This window comes from Anopheles ziemanni, chromosome 3 (genome assembly GCF_943734765.1).
Source record: "Anopheles ziemanni chromosome 3, idAnoZiCoDA_A2_x.2, whole genome shotgun sequence".
NCBI classification, from domain to species: Eukaryota; Metazoa; Arthropoda; class Insecta; order Diptera; family Culicidae; genus Anopheles; species Anopheles ziemanni.
Genome location: NC_080706.1, coordinates 11,540,498 through 11,555,385, shown reverse-complemented (window position 1 = coordinate 11,555,385; position 14,888 = coordinate 11,540,498). Strand labels below are relative to the sequence as shown.

The 14,888-nt window shown below is 46.1% G+C and overlaps 1 protein-coding gene across 1 annotated transcript in view; it reads left to right on the top strand.

Moving 5' to 3' along the window:
• The window catches only part of LOC131288728 (protein similar), a 116,210-nt gene that overhangs the window by 25,817 nt on the left and 75,505 nt on the right, over positions 1 to 14,888 (top strand). Inside the window, exon 6 of the mRNA XM_058317900.1 lies at positions 13,169 to 13,310. Within this exon, the coding sequence (XP_058173883.1) occupies positions 13,169 to 13,310 (142 nt within the window). The remainder of the gene's footprint in view (positions 1 to 13,168; positions 13,311 to 14,888) is intronic.

The following is a 14,888-nucleotide window of genomic DNA, read 5'->3' as shown; positions in this document are numbered from 1 at the left end:
CCTTTTCTCATCACTTTTCTTACATGGCCTGGTGGTGCCTCTTTTGTTTTCGAAATTTCTCATGTGAAATGGATTAGCAAAATTGAATTTATACTGAAGATGATAAAAAGAACAGAGTGCACTAATCAGAAGAAAAATACATTTATTATAATCTAAAGCAGATTTGCAAATTGTGGAGATATAGGGTTTCTACTTTTTTTTTCTAAAAGTGCTTCGTAGAGCGTACAGGAACAATTTCTTTGCTATCACTTTCATAATCAACATTGCTTTTTCTAAATAGAATCAGTTTTGAAGAGTTTTATTTTTTTAATTTTGTTTCTCATAAAGATTCTCATAAATTAGTTTTTTTAACGTTGTCCTTGATACCTGCTAACGTGTAAGGTAAATCTTTTAGTTTAAAAACCGACACAGATGCTGTTGTAAAAAAGGAAAAAAATCATTTAATAAGTCGTATCGTTCCTAAAAATAAAAAATACTATTACATAACAAATCTAAAACAAAATAGAAACCCGCCCCATACAGACGGACGTCATTCGGTAGCAATCTAATCATGTTTTCTACCACGCTACTGACCTACCGTAATCTAAATCATATTGTCGGTGGTGGTGTGGCACAAAAGTTTCATCCAGCATCATCGTGACTGAGTACGTGAGCGTTTAGATGCATTGGTGTTGTTGTAGGTTATCTTCATCTTGGTATAATGGGGCGGGCGCACGCTGTGGGAGGTAGGGACAAAATTAGAAATATATTTTTCATCGACCTTGTGTTAGGTCAGCCGCTGTGGAGTGGATTGTTTACCATGCTCTAGTTTCACTGTTGCGAAAGCAACAAAGTTCAAATGTTTTTCCCAAACACTCACCGTTTTCTCGTTGTTTGTTTTTTCACTCCCTATTACGTTTCGTTTCGTGTGGAAGGTAATCTGTTTTTCATGTATATTTTCACCAAGGTGTCAAACCACATTCACTCACAGACGCATGCACACACCCGTGCCGGTCTGAAACTACCCGCAGCATTAATAGTGGCAGTCACCTGCGATAAACGGCGCTGCTGGAGTAGTTTCTCGGGTGAAGTCGTCGCTTGGTTCTAACCCACCTCCGCAACGCAAACTCCTCCAACTCCAACATGGAACTCCGCTTCACCGGGTGCATTTTGTTTGCGACAAGCTGCCGCAAACCGACCGGCTGCTACCAAACTCGACTCGGTTGTCATCAAAAATCCCTCCCTTGGCTGTTGTGTGCCATGCGAGGCTCTGGCGTACGACCCAAAAAATATCACTTTCTGCATTTCATTTAGCGCTGCTCGTTGCTCGGTCCGTCGTTTGTTTATAAAGCAATCGACCCATCATTCCTTTCCCAGCTCTCCGCTTCCCTTGGGCAGCTTTTCCGACTCGCTGTGCAGTTGGCGAGCTGCTTCGACTTGCCAAAGCTCAGGACTACCCTAACGCTCCGCTTTGGGGACAATGGTGGCAGTGAACTGGATTTTGAACCGGCCATTTTTCGAACATCTGCCCCAAAAGGGCAAATCTTGCCATCTATCTCGGTTCCGCCGAAAGCGGGTCGAGCTCATTCATTTGAAAGCGCAGCAAAAGCCAGCGAAGGGCTTCAAAGGAGCTTTGATACCGATGCACGTCATTGGGAGGGTAGCATTGTTTGGTGGTGTGTGGTGTTTTGGTGAGTGACCTTGGGCATTCGGTTGCTTGTACCATTTGTTTTTTGGTCCTTTGTGCCGCTTTGTTTACATATCCACTTACAACACTCATTGGTACATAATGAGAAAATTAGGCAACACTCGGTGGAAAAAGGGCGGTTTGTGCTGCGAGGAAGAAAGGAAATGAGGTTGCTTTCATAATTTCATAAGCCAAAACAAGCGGGGCTAGCGAATGAATTTTACTGCAGTAAAATATTTTGTTTATTCATTTTTCATATCTCGTTCTCAAATGTGGAAACTATATCCTGAGACGTTATCAGCATCTGTCAGTTGATGTAAAGCATGCAAAGGATCGTTCTTTTAAGGTCATCTTTTGCTATTTTGAATTTTGTTTTTATAGGAAATATCTCATGTCTTCTATTGATTCTTTTAACAAGCAAACTTCTAATTTGCATGAAATAGCTCGTTATTTTTTTAGTTTCAAACCAGCTCTTTGTGGTTGTCAATTAAGTTTTGATTGCTTTACCATTTAACAGCGCTCTCCCAAAAATACTCACTGCCTTCGCTCTTCATAACAGAAATTAAACAATGTGTCAGGAATTCGATAATAGCACCGTGCCCACCGTCGCAACACATGATTTACGTTTGCTTTTTGCATGGGTCTTTAATAAATGTATTTCTTCTCTTTTGATACACTTGCAAAACCTCGCTTAACAACAACAAGTGAAGAAAAGTATTTTCGGATGAACTCTTAGCCCCGCCCTGGGGTGGAAGCTGGTGCAGTCGTCAAGTTTGGGAGCATTTGGGTTTCGGGTTGGGCATGCATAAAACTGTCTCGTAAATTAGATCGGTGCAGGCGTCCATCTGGTGACGCTACACTGTAGAGGGAAAGATGAAGACGGTGAGACGGTGCAAGTGGATGCGAGAAATGGCCCATGTGATGTTTGACGTCCGTGAGAGATCCCTCGATGAATAAATTACTTACGTAAGCGGGTCGCAGCAACGCAACATGTGTTTTGGGCGTCCTGTTTTTCCTGCGCTGCAACGGAAAACAAAGAAAGGTGACAGCTGTATTTGTATTGTGATGAGATTATTACGTTAAATTTGTCGCTTTGTAATGGTTTGGCTTTCAATCGGTTTAGTTTGCAATTTCTGTTCGGTAGCCACGTCACATTTTTGTTTTTCCACACAAAGGAAAAATAGGTCCAACCATATTTAACCTATTTTACAACCAAATCAAACGGGTTCTACAATTGAACCGCAAGCAGTAGGAACCATTTTGTGGAAATTCAATTTAGGGAAACTATTTCAAACTTTCGCAACAATCTTTCCCGGAGAAGAGAGTGATGCGTTTTCTTACAGTGTTCCCCCGATTTGAAACGGAAGAAAGCAAAAGGTCCACAGAACGACTCGGTATTGCAGGACTGAAGGTTGCAGATCGAATCGTTTATGCTGGCACCGTTTCATGTGCAGCAAACTCTCTACGTGCCACCAGCACTCGCCGCCATGAAAACGCAAGCATAAGAAAGCATCGGCGATGCTGATCGGGAGTGAGTGTGCGCGCGCGTGCTGAGAGCAAAATTAAATCAATTGAATCGAAATGTTAATTTACTTCAATGAAGCTTCGCGTTTCGGTCCATTACACGCTCGTCGTCTTCTCCGGTTCGGAGGTCGCACGTCCTCCTCACTGTATCCATTTTCTTTTTTTCTCCAAAAGCCAGCCAGAACGGGGTGCTTTCTCTTCTCGACTCGACGGTTGTCCATTTTCCTCTTCTTACGCCGTGCAGCTGGGAGTGCATTCGGCGAATTTCGAAATGCACTGGAAGAGCATGCACCATTTGTCTCGCGGACCGTTCGCGTTCTCGGTTTCCTTCTTCTTAACGGTCGAACATTAGTTTCGACGAGGGCTGACGGCCGAACCGAACGATCCGGCACGGAATGGCAGCTAAATTGGCACTCATAAACGGGACTCATCCTTCCTTTTTTTCTGTTTTTCGCATTTCGAACGCTGTATTTTTGTTCCATCTCGCGGAAGGGGTTTTTATTTTCGGTTGGATACTTTTTCGGCTTAAACCGTTTGAATGTTCTTTTTGAAAAGAAAAAAGATCCCCATTGACCTTCCCCAACAGTGCAATACGGGTTGTTTGCAATTTAAAATAAAAGTCGTCGTCTCAAGGAGTCCCGATCTCCTCGGGCCGATCCATCGATCGGGAATAAAATGTATTTCGCTGGCTGATGACATTAAGGGTTAAATGCCCGATAGGGCCAGGGTACGACCTTCGAAATTGCGGCAGTAAAAGAAAACGAAGCCAACCATCATAAATGTGTGACGTTCGCCGATTGCATTCGTCAAGGATCGTTACGCGAAAGTCGTGCCGTTGCATCCTTCCCGCATTAGCTGGATGACATTTGCGTTTGCATGATTCGTTCGGTACGTTGGGGTTGGCATTTTCTGCTGGAATTGTATTACGCTAACGTGCGAATATTATTGGCACCATATGACTTCATTCGATTGGGGGGCGTGTTGTAGCAGATAAGAATGAACCATCCATGGTGAAGTGTTCATTCCCCAGCTGACAGGGTGGATAAAAATCAAATCCATCCATCACAACCACGAAGGGAGAGAGAAACATCGGGATACGTCTTTCGCATACAATTCCCTCCGCTCGATTCAAATGGCCCGTTACAGGCTACTTCATTTTGCTTCTTGCGTCAATTACCTCAATTCAATCAAATCACCGACATTCTCAAGAGTCGAACTGTCGAGTTGTCCATCCGGTGTTTTCTTTTTCTCCTCGAATCGTGCTCGTATCCACGGTTCGTTATCCACGATTTGCCACTGATCCGGAGAAAAGTTTCTTGATCTAATGAGCAACGAGATGACCCATAAAAAAAGTGGAGAAAAAAAGAGCCCTCCACCCGAAGGAAGTGTGGGTTTGAGTAATGCGTCCATGGAGCACTCCGATTAGCTCGCACAATTCATCTTCATTTGTGTTGTCAAATTTTTCTTCATCACCTAGCACTTCATGTCTCCTCTGTCCCGTGGCCACCGTTCTTGTCGTTGCTGTCCACTTCGGTACTTTGCTACTGATGGCGAGCAGGTTGGCTGATCCCCATCCCCAAACGGACGTACGTTCCGCAACTAGGACATGAAAAATGACTACTCACAGGACGACAAGCAACAGCTTCGCTGGGTTCGGTCAATCGGATGAAGCTTATTGAAGGATAACGCTTTTGGAGGGGAGGGGAACGACGAAACCTGCTTGTTCCGGCTAATCCAGGATTGTTCCCTTCGTACACACACACACACACCTTCGTGCCGTCTTTTTTTGAGCTTTCTTCGTACGTCATCCTCGTTTTCCTTCTTCTTCGTGCAGTGGAGTCAATTTTTCAAAAGGAACTACTCGTGGAAACGATTTCGCTCGAACTTTCCGTGGCTGACCCGATTTTTCCACAACCATTCAGTGGGGTTTCTCCCCTCCCACGATATCCCGAAAGGCATTCGCAGCCGAGCGTCACCAAACGAGGCTAATATAATTTAGTGATAATATTGAATTATGGTAAAATTACATCCCAGCTAGTGAGAACAAGTGGCCACCGTTGTCTGCAACGTTTGGTAGAGTGCTGCAGCAGGCTGCAGAACTGGATAAAGAAACATGGTGAATAAGAAAAAAATACGTGCGGCGGGAAAATGGAAGACACACCATCCCACGACGCTGCTCGGTATATTCGACGAAAATCTGTTGCCCATAAGGTGTCTTACGCCAGGTGTCGACTGTTGACCGAGCGTGATAAGACGACGAACGCAAAGTGCATCCGTTACACACTCCTCCCTCTGCTTTTCCTACCCTTCGTTCTCCTTTCGTGGGGATGGGAAATCTGGCCTTTGTCGCCCGAATCGTCGTAATAAATGTCGTAAAGTGAGTGGCTGCTTCTTTATGCAGTTTGCATGATTTTCCGCCCGAAAGAAGGCGATAAAAATTTAATCACATTTATTTGTGTCGGATGCCTCTCCTGCATTCCTTCCCGCGGCACCGTTTGTTGCGTGCTCCGAACCTGTCATAATACGTTGGTGGCGACAGGAAGTGCCTCCACCGTGGTGTCTCGAGATTGTAGATTGCAATATTTATGTCGCTCCGCTATTGAAAGTGCAACCTGCTGGTGTCTTTTAATGCGATCGTTGACCGGTTGGTTTTATTGCCGTGCACTTAGTGTGTGAGGAACAACATGCTTCTTCCCCGTGTGTTGGTCTATTTTTCTTTCCCTCCTAGCTCCGGTTTGTTACCACCGGATGTCCTGTTGCTTGGGTTGGAAATTAAATTGGAAATGTTAACGTGTTTGTTTTATGCATTGAATTATGCTTGGCTGGTGACATTTACAACACACCCGAAACAAAGTGTTCCGTTTTTGCTTGCCAAACATAACGGACTGTTTTCGAAAAATATTATTCAAATCTTGACCCATCCATGCAGTTGAAAAACATCTTTCCTCTTCGTTCGTCACTCGATCCCTCGTTTTGATTCATTTCATACACCATCCTTTGTCTTTCTTCGAGCCAGTTTTCGTCGGTTCTCCTTCGTATAACTCTCTGTACGATGTCAATCATTTGCATCGGTGACGTTTTAAAACTAATAAAAAGTTGCACTTTCCTCCACGGGGCATGAAGACGAACGGGGAGGCTTCTGGCGCCCGCCCGAGTGCCAGAGGCAAACGTCAGTTTCCTGCATTACCCTCGGGTGCACGAATATCCTTTGCTTCTTTGTTCATGCAAATTGCGTTTCTTTTTTCGTCGTTTCACAGTCATAAAACTGTGACTCTTGCCGAAAAAAGGGAACACCAACGTTCGGTTTCATTTTGGAGCAAGAAGCGAAGCGACATTTCCCACTCTCCGGGACAAGAACTTCGCTCGCCGGGGCTTTTACCCAGCTCTTCATGTTTTCCCACCGAGCTTTCGGTCGTAAAGAATGCAATCATAAATGCACCAACCGACCGTCAAGTGAACGTTTAATTTCCCCCGGATTAGTGCCCACCCAGCGATCGTCTTCCTTGTGTGTGTGTGACTGAAAAGGAGTCGATTCGTGGTGGGTGAATTTTAGTCGACGGTGAAAATAAAACGTATCCCCTTTCACAGTTCCAGTTCCAGCTTCCCGCGTACCCGTCGTCGTCGCACATGAGTTAATCAAGTTGGGTGTCTTTCGCCGGGAACAACCATTTTTCCACGACGAAAGATACGATGGGTTTTGGGTTGAGATGAGAGCGTGTGTTTTAAAATTTTTCACTCAACTTGCTTCAGTGAAATGCATTCGCGTGAAAGGCAAACTTCTTCTGCGGGATGCGAGTCAAGATTGCGCCGCCAAAAGAAATACTTTGTGGCTAACGTTTGGAACATTTTCCCACGAATTTGCTTCGCGAACTTTGGTGGCCCTGTTGGTAGCTTCAAAAACCCAAAAAAGACGCAAAAGGAAAATACTAGAAGGCAACGAAAGAACTCCCGGGAAAAATCAACAGCTGCACCGACAGTAACAAATTCATTGCACCGAGAAAATAACAGAGAGTAAGATAACACCAACACTGCATCCACAGCTGTACGTGGCAAGGACACGGACAGGTAGTCTCCTTCATGCGGTTGCTTTATCCTCCCCGGAGTCGGTGTCAAGATTTCTGTTAAATTTTAACGTCCTTGCCCGAAATATCCCCCGTTTTACGTACCGGTGGAAAATCGTGTTTGAGTTCTGGCCGGGATGGTTGGGATTGGCTCGCGGTGTGGCGGAGGTGACGCCGGCGGTTAGCTTTTATGTTTTTAACGTTATTACATCAACATACCCGCTTTTTCGGAAGGATGCATTTGCTCCGCCGGCTCTGCTTAACATAATATCGTTACACGTCCGCTTCATGGAGTCAAAGCGTTGATCCTTGGGTTGGGGATGGCCGGGGGAAGTGAAAATAAAAAGCTCCATCAGCGGAAACGGAACAAGCGAACGAACGTCGTAAAAGTTATGATATCCTCCCCGCCCGGGACGGGGAGTGAAAAGGTAGCTGCAGTACAGGGATAAATAAATTGATAATGATAATTTACTTACACATGCACCAAAAACACACCCTGGTTAGGGAGAGAGAGGGGAAGGGAGAGGAGCGATGGGAGGGTCGTGTTTCAATATTTTATTATTTTAATCACGGAGCATTTATTACGAATGCATCCGTGCGCCAAGATCAGACGAGACGGGGAAGAGGCCGAAACGCCAGTGCATCATCCTTCGTTCCCTTTCATCAGTTTTGATGTATGCACACAGGTTGCCTGCGCCCTCTCCTCTTGAGTTCCCACCTCTTCTCCCGCCATCCGACGCAGGATGTACGGCTTTGTCTTTGTGCCTGAATGTTTTCCCTCGATGCGGGGAAACTGCCAGAAATAAAAGACCAACGGTGTGTTTTCCGAGTGTACGGTGGCAACTTTTTAGCTTTCATCTGTGCGATGACACTATCGGGGCGAGGACTTGTACGGCGACGCCCTTCGGGAGCTGCAAGACTCGCCGCTAGCTGCGGCGCATATGAGTTGATGAATTGCTCGGTGAAGCGAAATAATTTATCATCGTCTCATAAATTTAATTGAATTTTCGATCCGGTGCTGGAACTTCGAGGGTCGTCTGGTGGGAGTTGTGTTGGGAACGTGCCGGGTGGATGTTGTGCCGGTCACCGGCACAAAGGTGGTGACATCGAAGGCAACAAAGTTACAGCGGGAGCTTGACGAGGAAATCGCTCGTTGTTCGGCGAGCGAAACTCCTAAGCAGTTCAGTGGTCTTCAGTGGAGCTGCCTTTGAGATGATTACTTCCCGCGGTGACACATCGCCATCAACGACGGACGGGACGATTATGGCCGGGTCAGGGGGTGGGAAGGATTTTCCTTTGAACAGCATAAGGCTTATTATTATACTCCACGCAAACCACCCGTCGGGGCGAGAGGGGGGCGGACAAATGCGGCAGAGCAAATCCTTTTGCCCATCCTTTTACCAAATTGCACTCACGACTGGTTTTCCAGTATTGGTTCGTGCCGGCAACAAACACTTCAATCATGCAGCGGCAGATTGCAGCACTCTCCAGTCACTCACTTCCTTCCGAAGGGGGCGAACAATCTGGTGAATGTTTGGATTTTGGGAACCCGTGGGCGGGGGAAAGTGGTTTCGCGGTCCAAGTTTAAGCAGCTCGCGCCCGTAAGCCGTACACTGACAGAAAGGTGATGAATGAATGCGGCAAGCTAAACGTGCAATCAAGCGCATCATTAGTAGGGATGGAAGGGATTAATCGTTCAAGTGCATAAGCACTAGCGCTGCTCCTTGGGAGGATTATTTTTTATTGCATGATTAATTGTGTGGGGCGTACTCTTTTGACGAGCGAATCCGTTGTTGCGTGCTTCCTGTCATTGGCATCGTGATGTTTATTTTCTTCTCTGGAAAATTGCTTATATTGCCGCAGCATATTGCTTTATTTTTTTCCTTTTAAAATGTTGGATTTTATACGTGACGCAAGTTTCTAAAACATTTGACAACAACTTTATAAACATACAAGTTGCGAGAGACTAATTTACATTCCTACTTTTATTGCCATTGTTGCAATGTGTAGATTTTCAGCAAATGTGTTGCTCGTTTCCAGTTGGAAAACTTTTTGCGAAAAGTAAAGCTCCAGTTCAAGACATTCCCGAGGGAAATTATCATTCGACTTCAACAGCAAATTGCCGCAATTTGTGAGTGCATTCTTGAGGACCGCCACAATTTGTTTAAATCACAAAGAACACACGCCTTTGCAGCGTTCTTGTCTCCGAGAGGAATGGAATGAAAAGGCATGATGTTCCCGTTTTTCCGATGGTGTGCTGTGCTCTAAACTTTCCTTCCAAAAAACTAAAAACTTATCGGATTGAAAGGTTTACTGCACTCGATTGCGTGGCCCGGCGGCCGACTTCGGGCTAACTTTTTGCCCCGCTCCTTGCCTCTGGAGAAATTCCAAGACGGATGCAATTTTCTAACTAACGCGATGGAAATTTGGCAATTGGTCACGATCGCACTTTGGTTTGGTCGAGGAAGCGACCGTCCTCCCAGTGTCAGTTTATAGGTTTTGACCGGTGAATGTTCGGCGAATTCGGTGTCCCAGCTGAACCGCCTGATGGAATACCATTTTCCACCGCAGGATTGTACATTTCCACCATTCATGCGGCCACACAAAGAAGCCACTAAAGGCGCATTTTACTGGTGTTCGGAATGTCAAACAGGGGAGAGGGAAGTGTGCAGTTTCGTTTGTCTCCTGATGCCATAAAAAGTAATCTTCACAATTTACGACATTCCATAAATCCTCCACGCTGGTGGTGACCCTTCACCTCCTCATTCCCCGGGAAAAACCGCGGGTGAGTGTACACTTGAAAAAAAAAAAGAAAAACATCAAGATATTGCAGGACCAAGAAACGAAGCAAGGAAACTGAAGACGAAATGAAACAATGTTTACATGATTATAATGCGCTCGGCGTTGTGTGTTTATGCTTTATGTTATGGCTAGTTTTGTTTGCTGTTTTTTCCTCCCCCCCCAGCTCGCGGTGAAACAGGGGACCGCATTTTCCCAGGCTCTAATCCATCGTCGCCGCCATCGTCTCTCCCCAATCCCCGCGCGCACGAAGCAGCCCGGTGGCATATTCTTTATGTTGCGGTAGCGCAGAATTATGGCGAACCGAACGCAAACAAAACCGTCCCCTGTGGAAAGGAAAAACAAAACACCATCGGTTGTGGAACATGGTGACATTCGAAGAAGCGTTTTTCCTAACCCCTCCCGCACCCTGGGAAACCCGGTGCTGCAATGTCCTTGATGCTGTTAGTTTGTCCTTCCGAATCCGGCATGGAAAGGAACAAAGGACAAGGGATCTGTAATGCGGGAAAGTGCAAAAAAAAAAAAAAAATGAGAAACCAGCGGATCGGACCATTCTATCGGGCTCGGTAGCTTCATCTTCGGTGCATTAAGAATGCAAGACAATAACTGGTTTCGGGGATGGGTTTTTTGAAAATTCAATTATGCTCAACCCCTAATAAATCTTTCATGGACTTAATAAGCTTATTTAGTAGGTAAGGGATCTCCGGTCTAGGGATGTTGCTAGCTTGTTTTGTTTCAATTTTCATCCGGTTTGTTTATTGCACCCTCGCCAGTTCGTTGTGTTTAATGTTTACCATATTTTTGGGTACAATTTAACCGTATTCTCAATGTTTTAACCACCATTCTTCTGCGATACTTTGCTTCCCAGATGCCGCAATTACTTGGCTAAATAGAAGTAAAAGGTGAAGGTACGAGTGAGCAGCTTGACAAAGGCTGGTGCACCGGCGTTTGCGGTAGCACTAATGCACCGAGACTCGAGCTCCGCAAAGGCAAAAGCTTTTCCGATGGAGCCGCCCAGTCACTCACGCCTTCCCTCCTTGCCCCCCAAAACCCGACGCCGTAGCAGCATAAACCGTGCCACCTTACGATTGTGCATCGATTTTTATAGGTGCACGATAAAATTCACAACAAACGACAGCCATTATTGCTTCACTCAGGCCAAACGGGGTCCGCCTCCACGGCGTAAATTGTGTTTAGCGCCTCGGTTTTGTCTTTTTGCCTTCCCCTTTCCCCTCCCAGTTGCAACGGAATCGTAACAACGGGTTTGCCGGATTGCGTTAGCGTGGCGGTAAATGTCCGCTTACGTGCGGCCATCGAGGTTAAGCCCTAATGGGCTCCCGTTTTAGCCTTTGTTTCCCTTTTGGTGGAATCTCCCATGAGATCGGAAGGAAATCTCTCCGGGGCCGGCAAGAAAATCGGACGCTCGAAGAAGGGCGTTTCTTACCTGCGCTGATGCTTCGGCCAGTGCTCCGGAAGCTTTGATTTTACGATTCACCTTTTGCCACCACCCACCCCAAAGTGCGCCGCATTCACTTCGTCACTGCTTTTTCCTCTTGGGGAGATGAGAATTTACGCGCCGGTCTTAAAAGCTCAATCGATTTCGAGAAATTACCCGTTTGATATCCATTAGATGTTCCTGCCCCCGAACTCTTCAGGGTTTGCCCGGAGGTGAGAAGGGCTTCGGCTGGGTGTTCTTCATTCTATTTATTTCCCTCCCCCGAAGTCGTTGTTGTGTTGATATTGTATCGTATTGCAAGTTAAGGGTTATGATGACGCTGATGACCGGATTGTGCAGCCCGTTTTAGCTCTGGGATTTTCTCCTTCACCAGTCCCGCCGGTCGTGATAACCTGCTGTTAAATTTTTGATTCGGAAATGCGATTTCTTTCTATGCTCGATGGGAATCTACAACAAAGCAGCCGGAGATGTGCGATTCTACCTTTCCCGAACCACACACTTCCGTTCTCGTCGAAGTCAATCGAAAACGAGCAAAGTTTCCCTAACGAAAGTGCGCGCTGGATTTGATGGGTTGCGACCGGGGGTTCATCGAAGTTCTGTCGGTGAACAGTCGTTTGCCGTGAAATCCCACGACTTTGCCAGCGGGTCCAATGTTATTCGGTTTTTGTTTCTTCCCACACGCGATTCAAATGCTAGTTTTCCCGCGCGCTGGCTAATTACAACTTCAGGAACGCGCGCCAACCGCACAAACGCTGGAGCCGGTCGGAAAAATTCACTTAATTTCTGGCGCTTCTGGCGTCAAATTAAAATCCCCATCCCTCCGCCCGCCCCTTACCAGCCCGATGCTGCGTCCGGAACCGTGTTCTAAGCCAAAGTACAAACCCTGGGTTGGAAAACTGTCCGTTTGCTCTGCCACCCGACGGGAACAAACATGTTCAGCTAACAAACGCGCGCCGGGCAGCAAATTAACTAAATGGAAAAGTTTTTCTTTGATTTTCTGCTCCTTGGCGCGCACTTTGGCTTTCGGCAGCGACCCCTGGTTGGTGGTACTTTGGGAAATTAGAACTGCGTTCTGTTTTTCCTACTCTTCCATTCGGTTTTATTCAATTCCCTATGCCCCCGGTCCCGGTGCTAGGGTTTCCCGTTTTATTCGCACGGAAAAATGATCTTAAAAGTTTAACCCATTGCATTTTGCACCTTGCACAATGCCATTGTTCGTGGCGCATCTTTCCAGTGTTTGGAGTGTGCTCCCGAACCGGATTCGGAACTGCACAAAGGAAATCGGGCTTGCGATTGCAGTTGATTGGTTTTTTCGGACGCCGCGTTCGCGTCGGTCGTTCGATCTCTGATTGGTTGGGTTTTGGTGCGAACGTTATTTTGAGTTTTGTGCAAAACATTTCATCCTCCTTTTGTAGCCGGAGGAGTTGATGGGACTTGATAGCAATTGAAGAAAACAATGTTCGGTGGTTGGGAGTAAAACTTAAGAACTAATGTTTTTTTTTTTTGGAATTGTCGAACAAGTGAATGACACGCTTGACCTGCGGTTTCCAAATCAAGGTTTAATTACTTTCCACACAGATAGATTTAACCAGCTGTATTTAAATTCAGTTTCACCTCATCGACTAACATTGTTCGTGCACTTTGCTTATTTTTTCTTTCCAGTGATCAGCAAAGGTCAGAGCGAAACGTGCAGGTATCGGTTCCTCGCCAAAACAGGTGGCTACGCTTGGGTTGTGACGCAGGCGACCGTCATCAATGACAAGCAGAAGCCGCACAGTGTCGTGTGCGTGAACTACGTCATCAGGTAGGTGGTATATGATTTTCTGTTTTCCTTTCTCCGGCAACTGCATCGTGCAACTTGGTCCTGTGGCAAGCTTAGGCTGAGTCGCAGAGAACTAAAATAATTGCTGCTTTCTTATTACTTTCCAATGGACGACTTTAGTTCCAAGTATTATAAGTGGGTGTTCATTATTTGACACTTCTTTGTTGAAATCTTCCATTCCATGGAAAGAACTCTTCAATAAAATTGTATGTAAGGACAATCAAGAACAAACGACTCAACGAAACTTTATTCTGTATCTGTCAAATCTGTCACCTTACCGACCGTGATAAAAATATTTAAAAATTATCTCACCCTCATCATTTAAAAAATATGTTTTTAGGTAAAGTATTTTATGAGTCCTTCGTAGATAGTTAGGCACATGAACAAAGAAATTTAAAAAAAATCAGAAACCAAATATATCTTCCTTAACCAAATCGAAAAATGATCCCCTATTGTTTGCGCGGTTGATACAGTTAAATGAAAAAGTAAATAAATCCATCTATCTTCTTGTGTGTTGGCAAGCTTTAGATCTGAGCTCGGTGAACCATTGTAATGCCCTTTGCCATCGCGATCCAGTCCGTTTCCCTTCTCGCCGAGTAGCCGAGAAGACAAAATCCGCATTGTCACATAATCTCCCCATACGAGACGACGTTGCATTCGTTCTTCGGCTGCATTAAGCATCCGCGCAGTGTAGGCGAACGAACTAAATTTCAATTATGTTTGTGCATTCACCGACAATCATCGGTAAGCTGGCGTTGCCACGGCCTTCCCGCCGCGATGCAACGACACTTTTCCTACCTCGCTCCCTTGCCCCCACATACAGCAGTCGTGCTGCATTGGGGATTCATTTTCTCCGGCGCCAAATCGGGGGATCCCCCTTCGGACCGACCAAAATTGGCGTTCCGTCCATTTTCGTTATCTCTGCTTCGGTGGCGGGAAAAGAAAGCTAGTTTGGCGCGAGATTGTTGCGAGTGTTCCCCCCCTACCCCCACTTTCCCCGCAAGATATAGAGTCAAAAAACCACATCGAGCGAGCATAATTTCCGCCACGGCCAGAGCTCAACAGTTGACACCTTCCTTTGTGCGGTACGACTGCTTGCCTTCGACGGTGTCACTTCGTTTACACTTTCTTTTCTTTCCCATCTTTTCTTTTCGCTACCAAAATTGACATAGGGCGCGGTGCAAGAGATTGGTTGCCCGAGCGCCAAAAACCAACAACAGGTCCTTTCCGTTTGGCGTCGCTCGATACGCTCGAACAGCTCCAAACGGTGGTTGGTGAACAAAGATATGTAACGGATGTGTCCTTCGGAAAAATGGCTCTTTGTTTGCACTCGCAACCCGGTCGGGTTTCACGGTTCCGTTCGGCAGGAAGCGGAGCCCGGTCTGCGATCCCATCTCGTTACGTTCTTATCAGTGGCGGGTCGAGTACTAGTGGCTGCTAAGTCCGGGTCTTAAACTCGGTACCCTGCTAGGAAACCGGGCCGTCCATGAGCCACGAGCTGGACTGTTAATATTTATTGCAAAACCACCCCTCCCGTACTCTTTTCGTCCGGCTCTAGGG